The 23,080-nt window shown below is 53.8% G+C and overlaps 1 protein-coding gene across 1 annotated transcript; it reads left to right on the plus strand.

The window, feature by feature from the left end:
- The first annotated feature begins 4,430 nt into the window (after positions 1-4,430).
- On the plus strand, positions 4,431-22,371 carry LOC142024980 (uncharacterized). Its single transcript, XM_075017377.1, has 3 exons — positions 4,431-4,539; positions 13,192-13,998; positions 21,312-22,371. The coding sequence occupies exons 2-3, from the start codon at positions 13,200-13,202 to the stop codon at positions 22,031-22,033; spliced, it is 1,521 nt and encodes a 506-aa protein (XP_074873478.1). The 5' UTR covers positions 4,431-4,539; positions 13,192-13,199; the 3' UTR covers positions 22,034-22,371.
- Positions 22,372-23,080: the final 709 nt, after the last annotated feature.

The following is a 23,080-nucleotide window of genomic DNA, read 5'->3' on the forward strand; positions in this document are numbered from 1 at the left end:
GTGTAAGTTTAAATTATTGGTTGAAAACCTGCTCATTGCAAGGTACTATTGACTCAGCTTAATTCTTCCACCCTGTCACTGTGCTGTGGGGCAGCTAAACATGGGGAGACTGGTAATGGGGAAGGTGGGGGGCTCTGGCTACACGCACCCATCGGTCAAATTTTGGCACTCCGCCTCCGACGGGCCAGGACATCTCCCTTCCTCTCCAGGCTCCGCCTCTCAGCATCCTTGCTCCGCCCTCTTCCCTGCCCCTATTCTGCCTCTCCTGTACTACCCCCACCCCCGAGCGGTGTAGCTCTGGGATCTAGCAGGGCTGGGAGCTGATGCTTGCCAGTGGGAGGATGGGGGGATCTGCTTCTCCCAACACTCACCAACCAAGGTGAGGGAAGTGGCACAACATGGCCCCAGTTGGCTTTTCTCTCCTGACTGCCTCACTCCCCTTCCTGCTGGTGAGCCTAGATTCGGTCCCGCCCCTCCCTGGCTGGCCCCTCCCCTCTCCCCCATTCATTAAGTTTCACAGAGCCTGCGCTCCCTTGTGCCGCCATGTGTCACCCTGGGCCATGTTGCCGTGGCTCCCAGACCATGTTCATCTCGTCTACTGCTCAGAATAAAGTGCAGCTCCCCCCGGATTTAGTGGACCTCGATTCAGCGGACTTCGGAACCAATGGCCGTCCACCAGCCCTGCCCCTCATTGTTCCCAGTGTCCGCTGAATCCAGGCCCTCCCCCAAAGAAAGTACTCACCAGGCCAGAGCAGCATCAGGAGCCACCCCGTGGCTAGAGCTGCCACGGCTGGAAAAAGCCGTCACGTGCTCCTCTCACCAGGTCCATACACAAGTGCCGTCTGCCCCCGTATGCATCTCCCCCCGGCGGGAGGAGCACGCACAGCTCCTGCAGCCACAGCAGGCAGCTCCTGCAGCCGTGGCTCCTTCGGCAGCAGTGGCTCTGGCAGTTTGCATGAGTTGCCCACTTTTTGGTAGAGGTGCCTGAGGAAGCCTGGCTGGGGGAACCCTACACTGAGTGCAGTAAAGCCCCACATGTAACGGAATTTTGGCATTAACCATAGAATGCTGGGACTGGAAGGGACCTTGAGAGGTCATCAACTCCAGCCCCCTGCCCTCATGGCAGGACCAAGTACCGTCTAAACCATCCCTGAGAGGCATTTATCTAACCTGTTCTTAAATATCTCCAGAGATGGAGATTCCACAACCTCCCCAGGCAATTTATTCCACTGTTTGACCACCCTGACAGTTAGGAACTTTTTCCTAATGTCCCACCTAAACTTTCCTTGTTGCAGTTTAATCCCGTTGCTTCTAGTTCTATCCTCAGAGGCCAAGGAGAACAAGTTTTCTCCCTCCTCCTTATGACACCCTTTTAGATACCTGAAAACCGCTATCATGTCCCCCGTCAATCTTCTCTTTTCCAAACTAAACAAGCCCAGTTCTTTCAGCCTTTCTTCATAGGTCATGTTCTCTAGCCCTTTAATCATTCTTGTTGCTCTTTTCTGGACCCTTTCCAACTTCTCCACATCTTTCTTGAACTTTCTTTCAGAATTGGACACAATACTCCAGCTGAGGCCTAACCAGTGCAGACTAGAGCAGAAGAAGGATTTCTTGTGTCTTGTTCACAATGCAACTGTTGATGCATCCCGGAATCACGTTTGCTTTTTTTGCAACAGCATCACACTGTTGACTCATATTTAGCTTGTGGTCCACGAAAGCCCCTAGATCCCTTTCTGCCATATTCCTTCCTAGGCAGTTGCTTCCCATTCTGTATGTGTAAAACTGATTATTCCTTCCTGGAAGCTCAAGAGGGATTTGAACCCACGACCCCTTGCACCCAAAGGAAAATGCATAACCCTACACCAAGAAGTCACATGTAACAAACACCCCTCTCCCCATTAGTCCATTATACCAAGGGTTTACTGTTGCTCACTGGCTCCCAAAGTACAGCCCACAGCCCAGTACTGGTCCTTGGGGAAAAAAATACTGGTCCTTAGAAAATATACAAATTATCATGCACAATCCTATTAATTTGGTACATTTTGTGTCTTCCTGCACGATGCATGCGTGCTTTTGTGCGGCTGAGCCCATGTCATCGGTTTTCATGTCATGGGACACAGTAGTCTCGGTTTGTTTCTGTGTGGCGTGACATATATGTCTTCTTAGGTGAACAGCTTAAGTTTTCTTCGTTTATTTTCAATTCAATCCCCTTCATTTTCATCGCACTGCGCGCCCACACGAACCATTTCGGAGATCTCTGTTGCTAGTTATTGAGATTTACAAGGAAGCAAAGTAAGAAAAAGGCTTCTTGGTAACTCTTCTCTTCTGCAAACTAAATAAGCCCAAATCTCTCAGCCTACCCTCAGAGGTCATGTGCTCCAGCCCCTTAAACATTTTTGTTGCCCTCTGCTGAACTCTCTCCAATACATACACATCCTTTCTATACCGGGGGGGCCAGGAGTGGACTCTGTACTCCAGATGTGGCCGCAGCTGTCCTGAGTCGAGGGGAATAATAACTTCTCTAGATCTTCTGGAAATTCTTCTCTTAATGCACCCCAATATGCCCTTAGCCTTCTTGGCTACAAGGACACACTGTTGACTCATATCCAGCCTCTCATCCATTGTAATCCCCAGGTCCTTTTCTGCTTCACTGCTACTTAGCTAGTCCTATACTCAGTGAATTACCTACTGGAATAACTTAAGGAAGGTAGGAGAAGGGGAGAAACATAGAAGCCTAGAATCCTAGGGCTGGAAGGGACCTCAGGAGGTCATCTAGTCCAGCCCCCTGCCCAAAGCAGGATCAACCCCAACTAAGTCATCCCAGCCAGGGCTTTGTCAAGTCAGGATTTAAAAACCTCTAGGGATGGAAATTCCACCACCTTGCTAGGTAACAAATTCCAGTGCTTCACCGCCCTCCTGGGGAAAGAGTTTTTCCTAATATTCAACCTCCCTCTCTGTAACTTCAGACCATTGTTCCTCGTTCTGCCACCCCTCACTTCCTGAGAACAGCCTCTTTCGCTCTCTCTCTCTCCTCTTTAAAGCCCTCCCTTCAGGAAGTTGAAGGTTGCTATCAAAACGCCCCTCAGTCTTCTCTTCTGCAAACTAAATACACCCAAATCCCTCAGCCTCTCCTTATAGGCCATGTGCTCCAGATAACAATAAATTACTGGGTTAGGCTTTAAAGAGCCCCAGAGCTGCCTGCTGGTTTGATGAGGTCTCCTTGATGGAAAGGATCCCCTGCACGGGGGAGACAGGACAAAACCAGGGACCAAGCCTGGCTCTCTCCTGCCCCAGGAAAGGGAGTGACAGCGGGCGTGGGGGGGACAGGGTTCGGCCACTGAAATCCGCCTCCCCCAGGCCTACACCAGCAGAGTCACTTCCCGGCCCGGCCCCTCTTGGGTTCTCCCCACCCCGGGCCGGATCGGGCCCCCCCCTGCCGCGGCCCCGCCCCGCAGGATCCGTCCCGCTGAGGGGCGCGGCCGGGAAACGGGCCCCGCCCGCAGGAAGTGACTCGACCGCGCTGCGCCGCTGGGTCCTGCCCCGCCCGGCCGGAGCCCTGGGCTGTGCGGGGGGGAGCGGCGCCGAATGGGGGAGCAGCGCCCGGAGGGGGGGGCCGGACCCCCCTAGCAGAGCCCCCCCCCAGCGGAGTCCCGGGGGGTGTAGGGAGAGAGGCACCGAGCGGGGCAGCAGCGCCCGGGAGCCCCGGACCCCCCTAGCAGAGCCCCGCCAGACTCCCCCCCAGCCGGAGCCCCGGGGTGTGCGCGGGGAGCGGCGCCTAGCGGGGAACAGCGCCCGGGGGTCCCGGACCCCCCAGCAGAGCCCCTCCCCCGATCAGAGACCCCCGCGGAGCAGTGATTTCCCCCGGACTCCCGCACAGAGCCCCCCCCCGGAGCAGAGAGTCCCCTGAACCACCCCCTAGCAGAGACCCCCCCCTCCCACGGAGCAGAGAGTCCCCGGGACCCCCCCAGCAGAGGCCCCCGCACGGATCGCAGAGACTCCCCTGAACCACCCCCTAGCAGAGACCCCCCCCTCCCACGGAGCAGAGAGTCCCCGGGACCCCCCCAGCAGAGGCCCCCGCACGGATCACAGAGACTCCCCTGAACCACCCCCCAGCAGAGACCTCCCACCCCTCCCACGGAGCAGAGAGTCCCCGGGACCCCCCCAGCAGAGGACCCCCCACGGATCGCAGAGACTCCCCTGAACGACCCCCCCCCACGGCGCAGACAGAAAACTCCGCCCCCCCCCCCCCCCACAGAGACCCCCTTCTGTACCCCTGACCGTCCCGGAATAGACAGACCCCGCCCCGCGGAGCAGAGACCCCCCCCCTCACTGAATCCCTCCACCCCAAGCAGAGAGACACTCCGGACCCCCCCGCCCCACGGAGCAGACAACCCCCCCTCGTCCCGAGCAGACAGAAAGTACCCCCCCCACTCCAGTGCTGGGGCCAGGCTGCCCCTGTAGCTGTCCCACTCCCACACACACCCCCCCCCCCGGAGCTGGGGCCTGGCCCCCCTGCAGCAGGCACAGCGTGGAGCTGAGGTAAGGAGCCCCCGACAGCCACCAGCGGGGCAGGAGGCACCTGGGGGCACGGGGTGGGGGGAGGGAGGTGTAACACACTCCCCTCTACCCCCATGTGGCTGAATTCGCAGCAGGCTCTGGTTCTGCTGCCCCCCGGTTCCAGCTTCAGGCTGGTGCTGCTCCATGTGGTGGGAGGGGTTGGGGTGGCGCTCAGCTCTACAGCCTGCCGGGCTCCCCAGGGCTAGGCTGGGCTCAAGGGGAGCCTAGGCACCCTGGCAGCACAAGGCTGGGGCCAGCAAGGCTCCAGGACGGCCATAAGGTGGTGAGGGGGCAGCCGTCCCAGGCCCTGTGCCTTGGGACCCCCGCAGCAACACCCCAACCTCCCAGGGGGGTTCCCCATATTCATGGCAGCCCACAAGGCCCAGGTGAGGCTGAGGGTTAGCACGGGGGGACCTGGCGTAGGATATCAGTAGGGGTCAACCCCATGTATGCCCTGTGCCCCAGGGACAGCCCCATGCCGTCCCCCTGAGGGATAGCCCTGCCTAAGGCTAATTTTGAAAGAGGCTGCAGGGCCCTGCTTCGCTTCTGGAAAGAGGTCCGTAAATGTAGGCTGTGGGGGTGGCACCTTCCCCAGCTTGAGAGTCTCAGCTGCAGATCCCATTCTTGGCCTGAGGCGTCTAGGTTGGCTCAGCAAGGGAGAGGAAGCCCCGAACGCTTAGCTGGGGTACCCTAGAAAGGAAAGTAACCTGCAGAGGTCAGTCAAGTCCAATCCAGGGGTCCCTCTAATTTTTCCCAGCCATGGGGTGGAACAAATTTTGTTCTCTGCACCAAATCATGTGCTCATGTGCACAACCCCTAGACACACAGGCTGCCGGCTGGGGGTGCCCTGCCAATCAGCCAGACAGCACCTGAATCTCTTCTGGGTGGCTGCCCAAGTGTTCAGCTTACAGGCAGTGCTGGCCAACTCATGGCAGGACCAAGCGCCATCTTTTCGGCTTAGCATATATTAATGTCATGCTGGTCAGGGGTGGCGGTGGTAGTGGGTGTGTTCATACCAAAAAATGCTCAGAAGTTAATTTTTAAAAAGAGTTGGGTTTTTGAGAAGACTTTTATTTTTACAAAGAACAAACAATAACAAGAGAAAATCATCTGAATGAACAACTAATGTCCTGCTGGTAGGAGGACAGTTAGCAACCCTGTAAGTATAAAAATTAAATACATAGCCAAAACAAAGCATCAATGTAACAGCCAAAAGGAGGGTGTAGATTAGTAACAGAGAGAAAGCCATGCTAGTCTATATACTATCAAAACAAAAAAGCAGTCAAGTAGCACTTTAAAGACTAACAAAATAATTTATTAGGTGAGCTTTCGTGGGACAGACCCAAGTTGGGGGTCTTGGTGATGAATAAGCCAAGTGGGTCTTTCCCACAAAAGCTCACCTAATAAATTATTTTGTTAGTCTTTAAAGTGCTACTTGACTGATTTTTTTGCTTTAAAAGGAGCATGGTGAGTGTCAGCATTTTGTACAAAAATAGAAAGGGCATATGGTTCAAAAAAGGACTGTCCTTCCTTAGAGCTTGACGACATCTTTGTATGAGAGAGAAACGCAAAACAATTTAGGTATAGACAAATGCTTTAAAATTCTGTGTTTTTTGTAAATGTGTTATTTTTACAGAAAACTACTGGAAAGTAAAAATACGTCACATTTGACAGTTTTTTTTTTTATGGGAAGAGGGTTTTTGCATCTTTTGATCACAAATCTGCTTAATATTAGGAACGATGCTGGAGAGTTGGATCCTCGTATCAGGTGCAGTGTCACATGATTTCTCTGAACACAACTCGTGCTGAAAGAATCCAGATCGACTCTGCTTCGGCACGAGTCGCATAATAACTATACTATTATAAATGCGTTATAAATATTAATATACTAAGAATCTAAATACCATTCAAATGCCTTCATGTTTCTGATACACGTGTAGTACCCAGAGGCACTGAGCGCTCATCCTAGGGTGAGTGAAATCTCTGCTCTACATCCTCAGCTGAATGCCAGCTGGCCTTTAGCTCATGTGGTAGAGCACTGGGCTTTAGACCCTACGCTCACAGCTTCAATCTCTGGTGCCAGCGACCCGGGTCGGTGAGCATCACATACACATAATTTAATAGTTCACATTTTAGGAGGAAAAATACCGCTAGCATCAGAATTGTTTTAACAGAACACCTGTTGATATTGCATAAAACGCTGTTTGGGGGACGCTGATCTAGACCCAGGATGGACAACCCACGGTAGTGAGTGGGCCATACGAACGACTCTGCTTATCTCTGTGGTTGCAAGATTGTCATAACCAAGGCAGTTTCCCAGGATAGATAGGGGAGTTTTGCTAACTGGGCTTGCGTACCTAGACTTCGTAGGGCGGTTTGATTGGCTGCGGAGGTTGTGCCTGGCTCATTCAGTCAACATTGTGTGCATTCGGTTCACCTGCATGTTATGTTAGTTGTAGTAATAAGCCTCTCCCACTCCTACCATCCACCAGCATCCCCTGTCCCGGGCAATCTTTCAATCTTTTCCGGTTCTGACCAGGTGTATCCTGGCTCTTTAGTGACTGCCACCAGGTGTTTCTCCTCAACTTCATTCTGTCTCGAGACAAAACTTCTAGCTGGCTCTAGTGGTACCCCAATTGTTGTTCTTCAGTCTCAGTAGATCATTATGTTGTCTAAGATCTTCCTTTTTTGTGTGTTCCTTGCGGGTCCCATGTGAGAGCTGGATGGCCAGTGCTGCGTGATGGTTTTCTGAGAGCGTGGCCTGGCCATCCCCACTTTCTTCTCTTCATTTGAATGTCAAATGGTTCTTGTCCAGCTCTGCTCCACAGTTCCTCATTCGTGACCAAGTCCTGCCATTGGTACAAAGGATGTACCTCAGGCATCCGTTTATGAATGTCTGTAGCTTGTGGTTTGAAGACTTTTTAGTACACCAGGTCTCGCGTCCGTACCAGAGCTCACTCTTCACATTTGTGTTGAAGAGCCGCAGTTTCGTCTTGGCAGGTATTATTTGTGATCTCCAGATGGGATGAGGGGTCTTGGTTGCAGCTGTTGCTTTCCCTGTCCTGAAACTGATCTCCTTATCTGTTCCTCCATCTCTTCCCATAATACTCCCCAACCGGGTGAACTGTTCCACTTCTTCCAGGTCATCCCCTCCCTGTGTGACACTGGTGGTTTTGGACTGGTTGATCCTCGTTGTCTTGGTCTTTCCCTTGTTAATGCTCAATCCAATCATTGTGGCAGTTTTGTCCAGTGTTGCGACTTTTTCTTGCATGCTTTCGTGTCGGTGTGACATCATCAGCAAAATCAATGGAGTACTGGTAGCGAAAAAAACTATGCAGGAGGAAGACAGCAGAATATTGATTTCTGGTATGTGGACAACACATGGAAACCTGATGAGCTGCAGTTTGACCACCACTGATGTGGGCCATCCCTGCCAGGTGTTTGTCTAACCTGTTCCCTGCTCCAGGTGATGGAACCTGTACAACCTCCCTGGGCAATTTATTCCAGTGCTGTCCTACCCGGACAGGAAGTTCTTCCTAACATGTCTCCTAAACCTCCAGTGCTGTAATTCAAGCCCATTGTGTCTCACTTCGTCATCAGAGGAGAATAAATTTTTCACCTTCCTCCTTGTAACAACCTTTTAGGGCCTTGAAAGCTGCTACGCCCACTCTCGGTCTTCTCTTTTCTAGGCTAAACAAACCCAGTTCTTTCAGTCTTCCCTCTTAGGTCATGTCTTCGAGATCTTGCATCATGTTTTTGTTGCTTTTCTCGGGATATTTCCAATGAGCCCACATCTCTTTTGAAACGTGGGGCCCGGAACTGTGCACAGTAATCCAGTTGAAGCCTAATCAGTCCTGAGTAGAGCAGGACTTTTCATGTCCTGCTTACGGCACTTCTGATCACGCATTCCAAAACGATGTTTGCCTTTTTCTTTTTTTTTTTTTTTTCTTGGCAAAAGTGTTACACTCTTGATTCATATTTACTTTCTGATCCACTATAATCCCCTTTCTGCAGTACTCCTTCCCAAACAGTCGTTTCCCGTTGTACGTGGCCGTGTCTACACTGGCAAGTCCTTCCGGGAAAATCAGGCCCTCTTCCGAAAGAACCCACAGAGCGTCCACGCACGAAAACACGCCCTTTCAATCTGAAGGGGAAGAATGCAGCTCTTCCTCCAGGTCTGGAGATGACTGCTCCTGGATCAGGAAGAGCGCCTTTTTCCAGGAGGCAGACATCAGGAACGGTAATGTACAGAAGCCTGTGGGAGAACATTTCAGTCTGCTCAGACACTCAGTGGCAGATTTAAGGGTGGCAGTTCTGAAACAAAAAAATTTCAGAAATCAAATGGAGAGAGAAAACTCTGAGCTGCAATTTATTTGCAAATTTCACTCTATTAACCATGGATTAAACAGCGACTGGGAGTGGCTCACAGCTTACAAAGGCAGTTTCTCTGCTTTGGGTGTTGATAGCTCCCCATTAGACTCTGACAAAGGCTCACACACCCCGTCTGATCTGACTTGTTTTTTCCTCTTTTGATAAGTGCTGTTGACGCTGGGCCATTTCCACCTTGCTGAATAGACCTTGTCCGCTCTGGTCCTCCCTCTTACTGGGACCCCACTCTTTAAATACCCCTCTGAAACCACCCCCGCCCCCCCACTCATGCATCTGATGAAGTGGGTCTTTGCCTACGGAGGCTGATGCTCCAAAATATCTGTGAGTCTATAAGGTGCCACAAGACTTTTTGTTTTTCCAAGAGATTATTTCAGAAAAAGGCATGTATAGATGCTCCGGGGCCACATTGTTCGAAAGAGCAGTCCTCGTGGCACCGGATTTTTCGATCCCTGGCCCGTTTTTTTCGAAAGAGCGGGAGCTGTGTAGACACTCTCTTTCCAAAGAGTAGATTGCTCTTCCTCTCTGCCTTTTTTGTGTGTAGACATGCTCTTCTGGAAGACGATCGTCAGCCTTTGTCCTGCTTCCTGGGCGGAAGGTGTCACCTGGTTAGGTTAGGAAGGGTGTCGGCCATTGCGTGTGTGCGCGGGAGGCTGTTACATCCAAAGTTCCCATCACCACCTAGGTGTTGAGGTGCCCAGGGAAACTGAGGTGCGTGCCTGGGGTGACAGTAGAACTCCCATGCAACACACTGCAGTGAATAAAATCCCCACTTGGGTCATAGCCTGTTACAAAGCTTGCTGCTGGTGCCGCTAGCTTAGCTCGGGTTAACTCCTGCGGTGGGGTCCCCGGGGGTATGGGAGAGAACGAAGAAAGGCCGGGGCTGGGCTGGAGTGTGACTCAGCACAAATTGGCCTGGGAGCCTCCAATCTGGCACCCGTGGGACTTGGCTCTCTTGTTAACTTGTCTCTAGGACCAGCCCGAGCGGAGGTAACAGGAAGGAGGCTGCTGCCGTCCGCTCCACTCAAGGTCTGCTCCAGGAGCCGTGCCTAGGAGATCCAGAATGGGACAAGGGAGAAAAGTAGGAAAGAAGGAAGAGGGGTGGGGTTGGAAACAGGCCGCAGACCTGCAGCTGATGAAGTGGGTCTTTGCCCATGAAAGCTGATGCTCATACATTTCTGTTAGTGTATAAGGTGCCACAGGACCCCTCATTGCTTTTGCTGATCCAGACTAACACGCCTACCCCTCTGATACTCAATACTCCAGATGTGGCCTCACCAGTGCCGAATAAAAGGGAATGACAGCTTCTCGGGCTTTGCTGGAAATGCTCCTCCTCATGCACCCCATACACCATTAGCCTTCTTGGCTACAAGGACACACTGTTGACTCATATTCAGCCTCTCATCCACTCTAGTCCCCAGGTCCTTTTCTGCTGCCCTGCTCCTTAGCCGGTCAGTCCCCAGCCTGTAACAGTGCTTGGGATTCTTCCGTCCCAAGTGCAGGACTCTGCACTTGTCCTTATTGAACCTCATCAGATTTCTTGTGGCCCAATCCTCCAATTTACCTAGGTCACTCGGGACCCTATCCCTGCCCTGCAATGTATCTACCTCTCCCCCTAGCTTAGTGGTAGCAGCGTTCCATCTAAATTTTCCATCTGGGGCAAAATAAATTGTATTATGGGCACCACTCTGCCAGTCAGCTGGGCAGCACCTGTCTCTCTCTTGGATGGTTGCCCAAGCTATCAGCTTGCAGGGAACTGTGGTTGTCAAGATGAGATAGGAGGGAAGGGGAGGGAGAGGTAAGTAAGTACCAGGGAGTGGAGAAGAGCCGATAGCACAGAGGAGAGAGGAGAACCAGGGTTTTACCCTCCTTTATCTCCTCAAATCTTCTTAGAACATAAGAACAGCCGTTACTGGGTCAGACCAAAGGTCCATCCAGCCCAGTATCCTGTCTGCCGACAGTGGCCAATGCCAGGTGCCCCAGAGGGAACAAACAGAACAGACAACGATCAAGCAATCTCTCCCTGCCATCCATCTCCAGCCTCTGACAAGTAGAGGCTGGGGCACCATTCCTTCCCCGTCCTGGCTAATAGCCATTAAGGGACCTAACCTCCGTGAATTTATCTAGCTCTTTTTTAAGCCCTGTTACAGTCCTGGCCTTCACAGCCTCCTCTGGCAAGGAGTTCCACAGATTAACTGTGTGCTGCATGAAAGAGAACTTTCTTTTGTGTGTGTTAAACCTGCTGCCCATTTGTTTCATTTGGTGCCCTCTAGTTCTGATATTATGGGAACAAGTAAATAACTTTTCCTTGTTTGCTTTCTCCACACCGCTCATAATTTTATATATTTGATATTCTTTTGTATATTACCTGGCCCTCAGCTGTCAAAGACCCGTCTACCCAGCAGTGAAATGCAGACAGGGACGTGTCTGGCGTGTCAGCTCTAACGTGTGTATTGCTAGGAACGTTTCCACGCCCTGTCTCTGAAATGCTGCACACGGATCTCTTGGGAGCATCCGGGTCCTCCTTCTTTTTTGCTGTTCTCGGCAACCGGACTATTTTTATTGCAGAATTAAGCTGTGTGTGGAGCAAGGGGACCCCAAATATCCAGCTCTCCAGGAGAATAGGGCATGCTGCCAAAAATATCTTCTGAATACATCTCTGAGACACCCAGGCCTTCCAGATGGCTTTTAAAATAGTGCTGCTTTGCTGGGGAGAAGTGGTGTCACATTTCACCCCCAAAGGGCTGCCTTTCAGCTCCCAGTGGTTGGCACGTTCCCTTTCCCATCAGCTTGCTGTTTCTTCAAGGAACTAAATACCAACAGCAAACTGATCATGGGTTTCTCTGGTGTATGTAGCTCCTGTTGCTGTCATGGTGGAAAGGCAACCCCCTGCTGCAGTCTGGAATTTTAAAGCTGACCCGCAAAAGAGAGAGACCAATTGGTTTGGGGACCATTGTTACTTCTTTAAAATGCCCAGGTTTTTTTTTTTTCCTCCTTTTTCCTTGCTAGTTTTGTTCATGAGTGTACTCTCTATTTTAGAGCTTGTCTGTTTAATCAAGAACTCCTCCTAACTGCTAAGAATTAGGACCATCAAATTTGGTATACAGCTTCCTCTTAACATAACTTAAAGCAGGCCTGTCAAAATCAAAGCCTATTGAGGGCCACACAGATGAAAACTGATGGCTTTCAGGGTCACCAAAGAAAATGTATTTCTTCTGGAAAGTGGTCATTATTTATTATTATAGGTTACGTGTTAGGTATTTTTATACTGTTTTCAGGTTTTGTTTGACTATAGAATAATTCTAACTGAGAGTGTAATAATTAATATGAATTTTGTTTTAGAATTTTATTAATAGCTGATAAAATTGGGTGTGTAAAATTGTTCTTTCATCATCATCAACAACCACCCTGGGCTCAGCGCCCATGGATGTCCGATGCCTCCCTCACTATTTCCTTCCATCTTTCCCAGTCCATTGTGGAACTGCTAAGCTTCTGTAGACTATCTCCGCACCAATCCACCACGTTGTCTACCCATTCTCTGTGGGGTCTGCCTCTCCTATTCCAACCATCCATTCTGCCAGATACCAGGGTCTTGATTTTTCATTCATTGTTCATTCTGCAGATATGCCCGAATAGCTGTAATTTCCCTTGTATAATCTTCTGCAGGAGGTTCTCTTTCGGCTGTCTCCTCCTATATAATTCCTTGTTGGTGACCGTCTGCATCTGTCCTGTTCTCAGGAGCTTTCTAGAACAACTCCTCTCGAATGCCAATATCCTTCTCTTCGAATCTTGCATTATCACCCATAATTGTTTGCTCCCATATAATCATTCCTAATTTCAATACAAGCTGAAGGTGCATGTATGTCCCCTTCTCTCCTTCCCGTGGAGAGAATGAATGAATCAGCATGTTGACTTAGACCCGGTGTCTGAACCTATGAGGTTAAGGGATAATAGCAAAAGAACACCTAATGAAAACGTGGTTAACGATGATTGGTCAGCCTTAAGCAACCAATTAAAATCAACTATTGGTTAGGGTCACACAAAAGACTGTATAAATAATGGTGTGGGAGGACTTTTATTAAAATCCTATTGCACACTGACAATGTGACCTCGATTGGTAATGAAACGTTTGCAATCAAATTGCCAAGCTCGGCGGACATTCGAACGTCAAATTGAATCTCCCGAGCTACCAATCTTCTCTTCTGTTTTGGAATGACTCACGTTTGGATTCTCTCTCTGTCCCCGCAGGTGAGGGGATGATGAGTGAGGATGTGGAAGAGAATCCTCAACAGGAAGACCCTGAGCCAGGCGAAACTCATGGGACGATATTGGGAAGATCTGAAGGGGATGTGTCCTGGAGTCCAAAGCATGAGATAACAGAAGGGTATCAGCACAGGCTGGAGAGACAGCAAGGGGACCAGCCAGAGCAGGGAGCGGGTGAATCTTCTCCAATTGGAGATGGCTTGAATAATCTTAGTGAAAACATGATGCCCCAGAGATCCTTCAAAGAGGAGGAACAAAACACATCCACCGAGTGTGGGGAAGGCTTGGGCCAGAGTTTACACCTTACTATGCATCACAGAACCCACACAGGAGACAGACCCCATAAGTGTCTTCAGTGCGGGGAAAGCTTTACCGACATCCCCTCCCTAAAAACACACCAGAGAATCCACACGGAAGAAAAACCCTACAAGTGTCCCGACTGCGAGAAGCGCTTCCGCGAGAGGTCCCACCTTACCAGCCACCAGCGAGCCCACACGGAATCCAAAACCTTCATCTGCTCTCAGTGTGGGGAGACCCTGGGGAGGTGGTCGTCCTTTCTCATCCACGAGAGGATCCACACCGGGGAGAAACCTTACAACTGCCCCGAGTGCCAGGAGAGCTTCCGGTATAAGTCAGCGCTCGTCAGGCACCAGACAACCCACACGGGAAAGAAACCCTACAACTGCCAGGACTGTGGGAAAAGCTTCAGCTGGCGCTCCAACCTCACCAGCCATCTCAAAGTTCACACGGGGGAGAGACCCTTTAAGTGCCTCAAGTGCGGGAAAACCTTCAGTCAGAAATCGACTTGCCGCCGACATCTGAGAACCCACTGGGGAGAAGGTGAATGAACGCCCTGAATAGGGCTGCTGGACGTGAATTTACCGGAGCAGTTACACTATGAAACGAGCATCTGTTCTAACTGCCTGATCTTGTGTGTTCTAAAAGCCACCTGTGGACGAGGTGTGAAATCCCATTAGGATGTTAACTGATTAAACATGTTTATAATAATAAACATGGAGCTAGAAGGGCCCTTAAGAGGTCATCAAGTCCAGACTCCTGCACTCACAGCAGGACCTATCACCATCCCGTCCAGATTTTCCCCCTCCCCCACCTCTAACCTTAGAAGGCTCCATCAGGGCTTGAACTCACAAGCAGAGGGTTACAAGGACAAGCCTGTACCCGCTGAGCTAATTGCTATCTCTATGGCAGTAGTTGAACCTACAATCATCTGCTGCCTGGTCAGACACATTATCTGGTGCACCGCTGACCTGCATAATCAATTTAATCAGGGATTAATCAGTTCCCTGGCCCACTGTGTCACTCCACAGAGGGGGGCTGCTCCGGCATGGCACAGTGGGCCGAACGAGGCTGGAGCAGCCCCGTCGGGCCAGAAACTACTTGACCAGTTACCCCGGTGAGCGTGCAGGTAGGGCAGTGCTTGCCGATGAACCGGTTAAACTTTTACCTCCATAATGTGGCTGTAGCTTGTCTTGAAAATCAGCCTCATCTGGGCCAGAGATAGTTTCACATCGCGCCCCCTAACTTCATGTGGTCTGTGGGATCCTTGATACAGCTCCCACAGTAGGGAGCCGCTTTTGCTATTCAGATTGCTCGTAAACACGGTGCAAGCTGGACCCCTCCATGAAAAGCAGGAAAGAGAACCTTTAGAAGACCTGCTCCCCCCGAAACATAACCTTAACTCTGCCCTCCTTGATAGCCGTCGCGGTGTACCAAAGCATACGTTAGCGCTCTCTGCCTTTACAAATGTTACACAATAGGCGAGGAACAGACCACTGGTGGGCAGCGTAGGACAAGGTCCGCCAGCTTCTCTTGATAAGGGACGATTCGGGTGTAGGAGAGGCAGGCTGAGCAGCTGCCGCACACACACCAAAAACAAGTCTGCTCCACACAGAGCACCTCAAAATGGCCCCTGCCTGGAGGATTCCCTCTGAACTGCGGCTTGCAGGGACCCCGCAGTAAGCTCCAGAGACCGTACACCACCAGATTGTTGTCAGTTGCAAATGGCTGCACGGCCTTGTGTGTTTCTACTTACCCGTGGGACTCAGCGCTGCAGGGAACCCTAACTGGTCCTGCTCAAGTACACCGTTCCCAGGACAGCTCTGCCAGCCCTCTGGCACGTTCCGTCCAGCTACGCTTCCCACGGTGAAGGCAGACGGGTGCGTGCAGACGGATTCTAGGGTTCCAAGGTACAGAATGCAACTCGAGCTGTGGTGCGTTTTCTGAGTCCTTCCTGACTCCTTGTTCAAGCCGCACAGTTCCTGGTGCACTCTTCGGGGTGTTGCCGCCTCTGAGGGGGCGGAGTTAGGGTTACAATGCGGGAATGACCTTGACTTTAATCTCTTGGGTGTTTGAGGTGGAGGTTTGGCTGCTCTGCACAAGGCAACGCCGCTCAGCGTGAGCTCTGCACGGACTCAGGGTTTGGATGGTGAATAAATGTGCTGATTCCACAGGTGTCGTCACTGTTTGACTTTTCAGGGTCTGGCGCCCGTCTCTGGCATTGGCAGACAGCCGCCAGCTCCGGTCTGCTCAGCCCTCCTGTGCCTGCTATGCAAAGCAACAGCCCCGATCGGCCCCTCCCTCTATCCCCCCAGCTCCTGGGATCCTCTTCCTCGGCCAGGATCCTCTCCCTCATCTCACCTGGTTCCTCTGCCCGTGTCCTATGGAGTGGGTACCCCAGGGACCTTTTTGTGCCCTTTATTCACAAACCCCCCAGGGGCCTGGGGCGGTGCAGTGATAAGGGACTAGGAGGAGGGGGGATGGGCAGGGAAGAGCCTGTGCTGAGCACAGGGGTGGGAAGTGAGGGGGTGGGCGTGTGAGTGATGGGGAGAGCGAGTGCTGAGACCGGAGAACTCACTGCACTAGCTGAGCCCAGCTCCTCATTACAAAGGGGGCCGCAGCTGTAGCCGACAGGCAGAGAAGTAGCTCAGGCCCATTTGCCCAGCTGCAGAGGACTCACCATTACGGTCGGCTGTAACAGGGAGCTGCCACGGCGTCGGGGGGAGATGGGCAATCAGCTTGGGGAGCCATGGAGAGCCGGGAGCCGGTTCTGCCTCATGAAGACGTTCCAGAGTGAGGAAGGAGCCGTTCTGGGGTCACTCTCTGCTTTGGCGGCTGGCGACGGGCTGTCCCCGCGATGGGGCGTGACAAACGGGAGGGGGATGAGAGAACAGGACGGGGAGGGAATTTGGACATTGAAATGAAGCTCCGTTATTGTCCCTTCGCTTCCCAGTCCCTCGCCACAGCCAAGGAGCCGGTTCTGTAAAGGGGGATCAGGCCGATGGGTCCATAGGCCGTGCGCGCCGCTGGCGCTGCCCCTCTCCAGACCCGGGGCAGGGTCCAAGAGGCCCCGACACGTCTCCTGGGGCATTCGGCCATTGGCTACCGGGGGCCACTTTTGGGTGATGTTTCCCCCTCCTCTCCGGGTCGTCCACCTCCCAGCACCATCCTCCGGCCGCTCCCTTTGTGTCGCTTCGGGCCTCGTTCGGGGGCCGGGACCCTGCAGCTGCAGATGCAGCTGGAATCTGCTTCTCCCGTCGAGCGGAGCCGAGTTGGCTCATTGCAGGCCTGGGACTCCACCCCGTGCCCAGCACCGCTCGGCCCAGCACCCTGCCAGTGCTGCCCTGACTGGCTGAGGCCCCCACCAGCCCCTCGTGAGAAAGTCCTACACCGGGCTCACCTGCTCCCTGGCCTCCTGCTGCCCCTTTACCTCCGAATCCCCCTTTGCCCTTTCTGTGCCCCTGGCCTGACCCCAAAATACCTCCCCCAGGACCCTCCCCTTGGCTGCTGGGGGTTACGCTGCTGGGCCTGGTCTGTCCTCATTCGTGCCAGGCTTGAGCCCTGGCGAGAGGAGACCAGGAATTACGCTGGGGTCACAGGAGGTGTTACCACTAAATTTTCCCACCTGTGCAGAATGAATTTTGTTACGTGCACCAGTGCAACGGGGACGTGCAACACATCACCTTCGTGTTGACGCACATCACAACTTGTGGCAACAGTGGGGCCCAGGGTTTCTGTGTGCTGGGGTGGGGGGCTCAGGCCTGGGGCAGAGGGTTGGGGTGCAGGAGTGTGAGGACTTGCGTGGGGAGGCGCGCTCTAGCGAGGGGATGGGGACGCCAGGTGTGGGGTAAAGGGAAGAGCTCCTGGTTTGGGGAGGGGCTCTGGGCAGTGGATTGGGGTGCAGGGGGTACAAGCTCAGTTGGGGATTGAGGTGTAGGGGTATGAGCTCTGGGCTGGAGATTGGGGTGTGGGGGGCTGGTCTCTGGGCTGCGGATCGGGGTGTGGGGTGGTCAAACTCTGGGCTGGGGATCAGGGGACGGGGGGGTCTGGGCTGGGCTCTGGGCTGGGGTTTGGGGTGCAGGGGGGGTTCTGGGCCTGGCTCTGGGCTGGAGATCAGGGTACAGGGGGGTGATACGGGCTGTAGGCTGGGGATCTGGGTGCGGGGGTGCTCTGTGCTGGCGATCGGGGTGCGGTGGTGGTTCTGGGCCGAGCTCTGTGCTGGTGGTCGGGGTGCGGGGGGGCTCTGGGCTGGGGGTCGGGGTGTGGGGGCGGGTCGGCCTCTGGGCTGGGGGTTGGGGTGCGGGGGGTGGGGTTCTGGGCCGGGCTCTGTGCTGGGGATCTGGGTGCGGGGGGGCTCTGGGCTGGGGGTCGGGGTGCGGGGGGTGGGGTTCTGGGCCGGGCTCTGGGCTGGGGATCTGGGTGCGGGGGGGCTCTGGGCTGGGGGTCGGGGTGCGGGGGGTGGGGTTCTGGGCCGGGCTCTGGGCTGGGGATCTGGGTGCGGGGGGGCTCTGGGCTGGGGGTCGGGGTGCGGGGGGTGGGGTTCTGGGCCGGGCTCTGTACTGGGGATCTGGGTGCGGGGGGGCTCTGGGCTGGGGGTCGGGGTGCGGGGGGTGGGGTTCTGGGCCGGGCTCTGTACTGGGGATCTGGGTGCGGGGGGGCTCTGGGCTGGGGGTCGGGGTGCGGGGGGTGGGGTTCTGGGCCGGGCTCTGTGCTGGGGATCTGGGTGCGGGGGGGCTCTGGGCTGGGGATCTGGGTGCGGGGGGGCTCTGGGCTGGGGGTCGGGGTGCGGGGGGTGGGGTTCTGGGCCGGGCTCTGGGCTTTGGATCTGGGTGCGGGGGCGGGGCGGGCTCTGGGGTGTGAACTCCGCTCCCCGCCCCCCCCCTCCTCGCTCCCCGCCCCCCGGCGCCTGCGGGCCGCGGCTCCAGCGGCGGATCGGAGCATGTGCAGCGCCGCAGCCGCAGCCGCAGCCGGGGCGGGCCGGGCCGATCCCAGGTGGGCGCTGGGGGGGCTCGCGTGGAGCCGGGCCGAGCTGTGCCCGGGAGAGACCAGATCCGCCCCCGCAGCGGGGCCGGGAGGGGCTGCAGGACGCGGGGGGCTCGAAGGAGGCCGGGGAGAGGCTGTTCTCGGGGTGAGGGGGGGGGGTCTCCCAGCTCTACCGAGCCCCGGGGAGGAGGCGGCAGGTCCCCGACAGTCTCGGGGAAGCAGCAGCTGCTGGGGCTTCCCGGGAACCTAAAACCCTACACCCCAATCCCCAGCCCAGAGCCCCCCCGCACCCGAATCCCCAGCCCAGAGCCCACACCCCTCCTGCACCCCAATCCCCAACCCACACCCCCCTGCACCCCAATCTCCAGCCCAGAGCCCCCTGCACCCCAATCTCCAGCCCACACCCCTCCTGCACCCCAATCCCCAGCCCACACCCCCTGCATCCCAATCCCCAGGCTAGAGCCCACAGCCCTCCTGCACCCCAATCCCCCACCCAGACCCCCCAGACCCCAATCCCCAGCCCAGAGCCCACACCCCTCCTGCACCCCAATCCCCAGCCCACACCCCCCTGCACCCCAATCCCCAGCCCAGAGCCTGTATCCCCCTGCACCCCAATGCCCAGCCCAGAGCCCACACCCCTCCTGCACCCCACTCCCCAACCCACAGCCCACACCCCTCCTGCACCCCAGTCCAGAGCCCCCCTGCACCCCAATCCCCAGCCCAAAGTCCACACCCCCTGTGCCCAAATCTCTAGCCTAAAGTCTTTGTCCCTCCTGCACCCCAATCCCTAGCCCAGAGCCCCCACCCCCATGCACCCCAATCTCCAGCCTAGAGCCTGTGTCCCTCCTGCACCCCAATCCCCAGCCCAGAGCCTGTATCCCCCTGCACCCCAATGCCCAGCCCAGAGCCCACACCCCTCCTGCACCCCACTCCCCAACCCACAGCCCACACCCCTCCTGCACCCCAGTCCAGAGCCCCCCTGCACCCCAATCCCCAGCCCAAAGTCCACACCCCCTGTGCCCAAACCTCTAGCCTAAAGTCTTTGTCCCTCCTGCACCCCAATCCCTAGCCCAGAGCCCCCACCCCCATGCACCCCAATCTCCAGCCTAGAGCCTGTGTCCCTCCTGCACCCCAATCCCCAGCCCAGAGCCTGTATTCCCCCCTGCACCCTAATCCCCAGCCCAGAGCCCACACACCCCTGCACCCCGATCCACAGCCCAGAGCCAATACCACCCCAATCCCCAGCCCAGAGCCCACATGCCCTGCACCCCAATCCTTAGCACAGGCTGGTGAAGCAGCAGGGACGCGGCAGCTGCCCACGCTCCCCCTGCTTGCCTGAGGCTTGGGGAAGTGACGCCGCCAGTAGCTTCGCCTGTGCCGCTGCTGATGGAAAAGGTCAGCGAAGGAGGGCCAAAATAAGGCACCATTGGACCCTTTTAAAAAGTAAGTCGGGCACCTTTTTGGCCTCCCAAATACGGGGCCATCGCACCCAATATGGGACAGATGGTCATGTTAGTAGCGAGGGACGGCAGAACAAGGAGCAATGGTCCGAAGTTACAGAGCGGGAGGTGTAGGATGGATATTGGGAATTTCCCTAGGAGGGTGGTGAAGCACTGGAATCTGTTACCTAGAGAGGTGGTGGAATCTCCATCCTTAGAGGTTTTTAAGTCCTGGCTTGACCAAGCCCTGGCTGGGATGATTTAGTTGGCGTTGATCCTGCTGCGGGCAAGGGGCTGGACTCAATGGCCTCCTGAGGTCCCTTCCAGCCCTAGGCATCTATGATTGTATAACCAGCCTTCTCAGTGGTAATCCTTGCAGTCCCTTTGCTAGGCTAATTGCCTCGGTGTTAAAGTGCTGAGGGGTGTGAATTTGCTCAGCTGGGTGTGCTGGATCTCAGAGACTTTGGACACACATGCACAGACACATACAGATAAAACCCCTTCTTTGTTCACCAAATGATAACCCCAACATCCAAAGGAAGGATTGGGATCTGTCTGTGATTTTGCTGCTGGTAGTGAAAATGAATGTACTTACTCAGAGCCTGCATGCAGAAGGGAGGTTGGCTGTGTGAGGGTATTTTGTTTTGAAAGGTCTGGAGAACATGAGCTACGCGGGAAGACTGAAAGAATTGGGTTTGTTTAGTTTAGAAAAGAGAAGACTCAGACGGACATGATAGCGGTTTTCAAGTATCTAAAAGAGGGTTACAAGGAGGAGGGAGAGAATTTGTTCTCCTTGGCCTCTGAGGACAGGACAAGGAGCAATGGGCTGAAACTGCAGCAAGGGAGGTTTAGGCTGGACATTAGGAAAAATCTTCCTAACTCTCAGGGTGGTTAAACACTGAAATAAATTGCCTGGGGAGGTTGTGGAATCTTAAGAGCAGGTTAGATGGACATCCATCGGGGATGGTCTAGACAGTGCTTGGTCCTGCCATGAGGTCAGGGGACTGATCTTTCGAGGTTCCTTCCAGTTCTAATGTTCTATGATTCTATTTGTTCCACCATTTCCTGCTTCACTATCTGAGATTTCCTTTCCTCCCGTGCAGGGAATGACTTTTGTCCGGATTCTCCTACGTCCCATCAGGTGACGGGACAGTGAGAACAAGGAGGCAGATCCACAGTGGAGTGGCGCTGAGCAAATGGAAGCCCAGAGAGGGCTCTTGGGAAGATCTGATGGGGATGTTTCCCAGAGTCCTGAGCCAGGAGAACCCTGTGAAAATCAGCTCAGGCCAGAGGAGCAGCAGGAGAACTTCTTGGGGGACAAGTCGGGTAAATCCACTGACCAAAGAGGAGGTTTGAAAGACCTCTCTGAAGATACGATCCAGCCAGGAATCTGCACGAAAGCACATTTCATTGTGCATCATAAAATCCACACAGGAGAGAGCCCCCGTAACTGTACGCAGTGTGGGAAATCCTTCCCTGAGAGCTCCACCCTGGTTGTGCATCAGCGAGAGCACCCAGACGAGAAACCCTATAAATGCCTTGACTGCGGGAAAAGCTTCAAGCAGAGCTCGACCCTGATTTCCCACCAGAAAATCCACACAGGAGAGAGGCCTTATCACTGCCTGGAGTGTGGGAAAAGCTTCAGTCAAAGCTCCAACCTAATAAAGCATCAGAGAATCCATACAGGAGAGAGACCCTATAGCTGCCTGGAATGCGGGAAAAGTTACACTTGGTATTCGCACCTCAGGAGACATGAGAGAATGCATACCGGAAAGATGCCCGTTAGCTGCCCTGACTGCGGGAAGAAATTCAGTGACAACTCAGCCGTTGTTAGACATCAAAGGATCCATACTGGAGAGAGACCCTATAAGTGCCTGGTGTGTGGGAAAAGCTTCAAGCAGAGCTCAGACCTCCTGAATCACCAGAGAATCCACACAGGAGAAAAGCCCTTTTACTGCCCCGAGTGTGGGAAGGGGTTCAGTCGGAAGGCTCACGTCCTTTCCCACCGGAAAATGCACAGGACAGAGAGGTCCTTTGATTGCCTTGCATGTGGGAGAAACTTCAGTAGAAGCTCTGACCTCATTAGACATCAGCTAACCCACACTTGAAACCCAACACGTAAATGTCCTCTCTGTCGGGAAAGTTTCCTACAGAGGTCAGAACTAACGTCCCATCTGTGTGTCCACACGGCAAAGAGAAACTGTGAATGTTCTGTCTGCAGGAAGTTCTGCAAGGTGAAGGTCTTACTAATGTCCCACCAGAAATTCCACATAGGCTAGCATGGGCAGGAGCTCTCAGCATGGGGCAATGGCTCTGTGCCCTTTGAAAGCAAAGTATGACTTACTTGTCTTAAACTCTTGTACTCCGAGTGGAGCATAGGTCATCCACAAGTAGCCTTCACTTCACTCTGTCTCAGGACAAAACTTAAAAGCAGGCCAGTAGCACTTTAAAGACTAACAAAATAATTTATTAGGTGATGAGCTTTCGTGGGACAGACCCACTTCTTCAGACCAGAGCCAGACCGGAACAGACTCGACATTTAAGGCACGGAGAACGAAAAATAGTTATCAAGGTTGACAAATCAGAAAAATTGCAATCGAGGTGGGGAAATCAGAAGAGAAGAGGGGCAATAGGAGTGGGGGGGAAGTCAAGAGTCAGATAAAATCAAGTACGTAAAAGAGTCCTTATAACGGGCGAGGTAATTGGCGTCCCAGTTCAAACCGCGTGCTAATGTCTGTGTTTTACTGAAAAGGAACTTTAAGGATCGCCTACAATGAGAGAGTGCCAAGCCCTCTTTTATATTCAAATTGGACACATTAACACGTGGTTTGAACCAGGACGCTAATTACCTAGCTCATTATAAGGACTCTTTTACCTACTTTGTTTTATCTGACTCTTGACTTTCCCCCCTTCTGCCGCCCCACTGCTCTTCTGATTTGCCCACCTTGATTACAATTTTTCTGATTTGTCAACCTTGATAACTAGTTTTGGTTCTCTGTGCCTTAAATATTGAGTCTGGTCTGGTCTGGCTATGGTCTGAAGAAGTGGGTTTGTCCCCCAACAGCTCATCACCTAATAAATTATTTTGTTAGTCTTTAAAGTGCTAGTGGGCTGCTTTTTTGTTTTGTTAGGACAAAACTTCTAGCTGGTTCCAG

This window comes from Carettochelys insculpta, chromosome 22 (genome assembly GCF_033958435.1).
Source record: "Carettochelys insculpta isolate YL-2023 chromosome 22, ASM3395843v1, whole genome shotgun sequence".
Classification (NCBI taxonomy): Eukaryota; Metazoa; Chordata; order Testudines; family Carettochelyidae; genus Carettochelys; species Carettochelys insculpta.